The sequence below is a fragment of the Rhea americana genome, unplaced genomic scaffold (assembly GCF_003343005.1).
Source record: "Rhea americana isolate MKP2758 unplaced genomic scaffold, rheAme1 scaffold_29, whole genome shotgun sequence".
In the NCBI taxonomy this organism is placed as follows: domain Eukaryota; kingdom Metazoa; phylum Chordata; class Aves; order Rheiformes; family Rheidae; genus Rhea; species Rhea americana.
In genome coordinates, this window is record NW_028186412.1 from 5708257 (window position 1) to 5714965 (window position 6709).

General features: G+C 39.7%; 1 protein-coding gene across 1 annotated transcript in view; it reads left to right on the top strand.

Annotated features, from left to right (window-relative positions):
• Positions 1-6709, top strand: part of ATM (ATM serine/threonine kinase) — an 84792-nt gene that overhangs the window by 68890 nt on the left and 9193 nt on the right. The window contains exons 56-60 of the mRNA XM_085309060.1: positions 306-422; positions 1847-1996; positions 3448-3613; positions 4853-4939; positions 5019-5133. Coding sequence (XP_085165186.1) covers positions 306-422; positions 1847-1996; positions 3448-3613; positions 4853-4939; positions 5019-5133 — 635 coding nt within the window. The remainder of the gene's footprint in view (positions 1-305; positions 423-1846; positions 1997-3447; positions 3614-4852; positions 4940-5018; positions 5134-6709) is intronic.

A 6709-nucleotide genomic window follows, 5' to 3' on the forward strand; every position in this document is an offset into this window, starting at 1 on the left:
ATTAAAAAAAAAAAAAAAAAAAAGGTACCGTACATTATGTATGTTGACTTAATCTTTAATCAAATAATATTGTCAAAAAGATTATGACGATGATGATTTAAGTTGATGATGGTTCTCTTTAAGCAACAGAGCACTATCAGAAAACCAAATACAAAGGAGAAGCAAATGTTAATTACATTTTATTGCAGGAGATTATAATGGAAAGGTAACCTGTGTTTTGGGGATTTTTGAAGTATTTTAAGTTGTAGAAGAAGTTGGATGCTGACAAAAGTGGTCTTTAACTGCTTTTTGTGTTTGCGCTACAGGGACGTGATGACCTGCGACAAGATGCTGTTATGCAGCAGGTTTTCCAGATGTGCAATRCATTGCTCCAGCAAAACACTGAAACACGAAAGAGAAAATTAACCATCCGAAGATACAAGGTAGCCTTGAAGAACAACTTAAACAGAGGAATAAATGCTGCTGTTACAACATATTTTCCCATTCTTCTCTTTTTAACCCAAAGACAATATAAAAGTATATTTTTGTACATGTTGTGAAAACAGTCACCCCTTCATAAGGTGTGGAATAAACTCAAAATAATCGTTACAGTTTATTTTTTCAAGTCCCTAGAAAAAAAATCTGCTGCCCCAATGTATGTTTAAATTTCAAAAATTTCTTTTCAATTTAAGTTCATATGATGAAAGCAAGTCATGCATTATGCACTGTCTTTGTGCATTACACAAAGGTACATCTTACAATTGTAAGATGCTAGTCATTAAACTTGGCATGCAAGTTTGTTCCTGAATTCTCATTAATTTTGGTCTTATATTCTTCATCACARCTATATCCAGAAGACCTGTCTAGAGTCTGTTCATGCAGGATTTAGATTGCAGAACTGTTTTTGCTGGAATTGGAAATACAGAAATAAAATCTAAATATGAATGCAGAAAATGTATTTGGACATGTATTTTCCCCTTTTCCTTCCTTTTTGTATGTTTGAGACTACAGTAAAAGCTATGAAGATGACCTGTTAGTAAACACTTTTTAAGTAAAAGTTCTTGTCTTTGATAAGCGAGAAATATGCACTCCGGAATCTCTCAAGGAAATTATCTGAATTGTTAGCGTGGTTTTAAGAATTCACAGCTGGAGTTTGGTTTGCATTTTCTGAATAGATTTCAATGAAGACTTGTTTTTTTTTACATGAGTATAAATGAATAAGAGCAGAGAGGAAAGGAACAGGGGTTACATAAGGAGATTTTCATACTTTTGTAGCATCTCTAAACAGGAAGAACAAAGAAGATRAAAGTTGCAAATATTAAATGAAATACATATAGTATATATGAAGTATATAGCTCCTTCGTAAGAGGGGACAGTGAAGGATAATGAGTGGTAGCTATTCCTCTGTGGGCAGGAGATCTTTGAGTCTCATGGCGAGTTCTGTCTGCTGAGTAATCAAGGTAACTGTTACAGCCAATTATGAAGTGACCGGCTGTTCCTTAGGATGGGAAGCAGACTAGGACTAAGCTAATATGTTCAAGCAGCTGCCATGTGTTTGTTTCAGATTTTACTTTTTRCCTTAATTCACACAATGCTTGTATTAGCCTGTTCAAGTATGACATGTTACTATTATCCATGGAAGGTTCTCTGGGCTAAAAAAGTCGGTGAAGTATTCACTAGGAAAATCTTGAGTAGATTTTATATATTGCATATACATATATTTTAAAACATATATTGTAGTCTGCTGTGTGGTTTGGTCTTCCGTCTTTTTAAGCAAACATAAATACCCACCCATGCTCTGAAGTATGTATATTCATAGTTGTTTGTGTAATGCCCCCCTCATGCAGCAGTGGTTTTGTTTTCACAGGTAGTTCCCCTTTCTCAGAGAAGTGGTGTTCTTGAGTGGTGCTCAGGAACAACTCCCATCGGAGAGTTTCTTGTGAATGCTGAAGACGGAGCTCACAAGAGATACAGGCCAAAAGATTACTGCAGTTATCAGTGTCAGAAGATGATGATGGTGAGTCCTAGCAATAGAAGAAAAACATCTAGCTCATATACTGCTACACAGAGGGGTTTTCTTTTTCTTAGGTATTTAAGGAGACAACAAAGCTATACTTCTAAGATGAATATGACCAGCAGCATCTGGTCATAGATCTTCAGACTAATCTGAATGCAACCTGGGAAGAGTTTTTACAAAATCAAAATTACTGAATGATTGTTGCAGGGAAGATTTGAACATAACTGAATCTTCAAGAATCTGTTGTAGTTCTTTTCTAGAGTATAAATCTATTGGAATTCCAAAATGATCATTACAGAGACCCAGCAGAGTCAATATAAAGTTTTCTTACAGAATTTATACTCGCCATGTTCCTCTTTGCATTGAAACATCWTTTTATTTTCATGAAAAAAAACAGAATTCTCTTTAAGTACTGATCCTTGAGAATAAAAATAGTGTTCTGTAATGCAGCTGAGATGGATGTAATGTCTTAATTGTCATAAGGCAATGTGAAGGGGTTTGGCCCTCATCCATACCTCCCCCACACACACACACACACTCCTCTTCGATACCCACAGCTGTATACACACACACGTCTGACCTCACTATAAGTCAGTTCAGGGAGCTAAGCCAAAAGACGACCAATTTTATATAAGCTCTCAGAAAAATACCTTACTCAGTAGATGCAGATAGGGGGAGGGTTCTTCCTTCTGGTGGTGGGTAGCTATTAGATGGGTTCAGCTGGTTTACTTCCCCAAACGAGCTCACTAGCTTACAAACTAGTGTTAAAAAAGTGCAAAGACCCCCCCCCCCAAAAAAAAAGGGGGGGGGGAAAAAAGCAGCAGCAGTTGTGGATGTGAGTGGGTGAGCAGGTCCACCCCCTTTGGGGGCAGCTTGCAATTTGGTGAATGCAAGTCATATCTTACCGTCACTCCCTACGTTTTTGGATGATATGCATCTTCAGTTTAGGCCAGGCACCACTCTGACAACCACTCCTGTATTTAAGGGACACTGAATGGTTTCAGCAGGTCACTGCAAACAGTTTTACCTGTTACTTTATATAGCCAAGGCTGTGCAAGAGATTATTTCCTTTTAAATCTATGTAGTATTAACAGGATAAAAGTATATTTAATTTTGGCTTTGGTGAAGCTTTGTGTGTGAATGAGTGAGAATGACTKTCCCATGATGCCTTCAGGTAAACAGAAGAACCTGCTAAAGCAAAGGAATGGGAGTGTGTTTTTTACAGGCAGCCCATGRGTTGTGTATGAAAACATAATTGTTTAGTAAAACAGATAAATACCTTAATGATTGCTTTAAAAAAGAAATTCCTTCGTAGCTCAGAGAAAAGAGAGAGAACAGCTTAAGTATTTGATTGAGGGCTAGAAAGGAATTAATGTGTTTCTTTMAAAGGAAGAGGTAACTTCCATCCAAACCAGTCAATCATGGGGAAAATATATCTTATATATTTAAAGGATGCACAAAAGAAACATTCTGATGAGAAATACARTATCTTTATGAACGTCTGCGAGAATTTTCAGCCTGTGTTCCGTTATTTCTGCATGGAAAAATTCCTGGATCCAGCTGTGTGGTTTCAGAAACGATTGGCGTACACCCGCAGTGTGGCTACATCTTCTATAGGTACTATATACACTTGCAGTTATTCTTTTTAAGACAGTAGTGTCTGCATGGTGGATTATTAATATTGCCTTTTTAGATTATGTAAACAAAGAATTTTTGCCACTTCAGAGGTAATGGTTATTCAGCTTTTGCCACATGTCAGGAATGCGTGGGGGACAGGCTGACAAAATGCCAGTGAGAACACTAGCATTGTTTTTATAATYGGAATTTTGGGATCTCTTTTTCCCCCTCTCTGTCCTCCGTAGAAAGAGGGACTGAAATGCTGTTTTTTTGTTTTATGTGTATTTTTAGAGTCTGGTAGATTTTTAAGGATTTTATCTGATTGATTCTGTTGATTTTCCCTTAACACTCATTCATTTCATTTGARGCTTCAAATGTTTTAACTGAATTAAATCTGAAAAGTTAAATTGTTACTTTCCTTGTACTAGCATCATTAGCAATGGCTGAAATAGTTTGTTAASCTTTGGCATTTTTCCTTTGATTTTTCTGTCATATTGTTTGTATACTTCCTTTTTTTCCTAAAAAAAAAGTATATCTACAATTTAGCAGAATTCAGATGAARGAGTTTTACAGAAATTATTGTTTTCCTTAGCCATCAGAGAATACRAAAAACAGCAGCAGCTCAAAGTCCAGCAAGCGAGATTTAATTTGTAGATGTTCTAAATGTGAGGATAGTAAAGCACTGAAATGGGCTTACCTGAAAGAGTTATAATTTGTGTCATTGGAGATTTTTGAAATGAGSTTAGACACAAATGTCTCAAACTGTTCATGTATAGTTGAGCTCAACTGAATTATGTCTAGAYCTGTTTTCTGGGATATATAAGTTTAAAAGTTTTCTTAAAATATGTTAATAATAAAAAGCTCTTAATTTTACTGTGCCCTTSCTTTTTACCTTTTTTTTAGAAAGTTAAGAAATCATTTGGTTAACCTATCTACAGAGGGAAATGGGCAAGAAATCTTTGGAGTAGGCAGAACCATGCACATCTGTATCAGAGGAACCTTTTTGCTATTGCATCCAGATAACCTCTTCTTTTTGGATTCATGGAGTGGCATTTGCTCTTCTTAATTGGAATAATTTGTATACATGGGGGAAGAAATATTCCTCTCACTTTCAATTTGTTTACRTGTGTTATATTGATTCTAATACTCTTCTCTTTATCACATTTTTCCTAGTTTTTATGGTATGTAAATATGGTTTCAGCACTTATATTTTGTTTTTGAATATTCTTTTTATTTTAGTTGGCTATATACTTGGACTTGGAGACAGGCATGTTCAGAATATACTGATAGATGAACAAACTGCAGAACTAGTGCATATAGATCTGGGTAAGTGAAAGAAAAAAGAGAACCTTCATTTTTCTTTACCGAAACATTTTTTAAAAACATTTATTATCCCTTCCTCCAGGGGTTGCTTTTGAGCAAGGTAAAATCCTTCCCACACCAGAGACTGTTCCATTTAGATTAACCAGGGATATTGTGGATGGAATGGGTATTACTGGCGTGGAAGGGGTCTTCAGAAGGTAAGTGATCCTGTATTGCAGAGGTGTAAGGAAGCAGCAGAGTACTTTTGGCATTATGATTTTTGTATTTTAAATAGCTAAGATGTTTGAGAGGAGATACAGATTCCTGATGATAGTTTGCAAACTTAAATGCTGTCTRTCACTCACACAGAATGGTTGAGGTTGGAAGGAACCTCTGGAGATCATCATCCAACCCTCCTCCTCAAGCAGGATCACCTAGAGCATGTTAGATAGGATGGTATCCAGGCAGGTTTTGAATATCTTCACAACCTCTCTGGGCAACCTGGTCCAGTGCTCTGTCACTCACAAAGGAAAGAAATTCCCCCTCGCGTTCAGGCAGAACTTCCTGTGCTTCAATTTCTGCCCATTGCCTCTTGTCCTGTCACACGGGACAACTGAAAAGAGTCTGTCCCCGTCCCCTTGACACCCTCCCTTCAGGTATTGTACACATTGATCAGATCCCCCCTCAGTCTTCTCTTCCCCAGGCTGAAGAGGCCCAGCTCTTGCAGCCGTTCCTCATAGGGCAGATGCTCCAGCCCTCTGATCATCCTCGTAGCCCGATGCTGGACTCTCTCCAGTAGCTCCATGTCTCTCTTGTAGTGGGGAGCCCAGAACTGGACACAAGACTCCAGATGAGGCCTCCCCAGGGCTGAGGAGAGGGGCAGGATCATGTCCCTCGACCTGCTGGCAACAGTCTTCCTAATGCACCCAGGAAATCATTGGCCTTCTTGGCCACAAGGGCACATTGCTGCCTCATGGTCAACCTCTCATCCACCAGCACTCCCAGGCCCTTCTCCACAGGGCTGCTTTCTAGCAGGTCAGCTATTTTTCCCTAGGTGCAGGACTCTGCACTTGCCCTTGTTGAACTTCATGAGGTTCCTCTCTGCCCAGCTCTCCAGCCTGTCCAAGTCTCTCTGAATGGCAGCACAGCCCTCAGGTGTGTCAGACACTCCTCCCAGCTTGGGATCATCAGCAAACTTGCTGAGGAGGCACTCTGTCCCCTCATCCAGGTCATTGATGAAGAAGTTGAACAGGATGGGACCCAGCATTGAGCCCTGGGGGACGTCACTAGCCACAGGCCTCCAGTTAGACTCTACACCACGACCCTCGGAGCTCTGCCTTTCAGACAGTTCTCAATCCACCTCACTGTCCACTCGTCTAACCCACACTTCCTGAGCTTATATAGGAGGATGTGATGGGAGACAGTGTCAAAAGCCTTGCTGAAGTCAAGGTACACAACGTCCACTGCTCTCCCCTCATCTACCCAGCCAGTCATTCCATCCTAGAAGGCTATCAGGTTGGTTAAGCAGGATTTCCCCTTGGTGATCAGGAGCAGCCAGCATGGATTCACCTTCTTTTCCTCCACATGTCTGGAAATGACATCCAGAATGAGCTGTTCCATCACCTTTCCAGGGATGGAGGTAAGGCTGACCGGCCTAGAGTTGCCTGGGTCCTCCTTCTTGCCCTTTTTAAAGACTGGAGTGACACTGGCAGCAAATTCTGCCTTCTCTGTATCCCTTGTCACCAGGGCCTCCGCCCCGTTCAGTAGCAGGCCCACATTTTCCCTAGTCCTCCT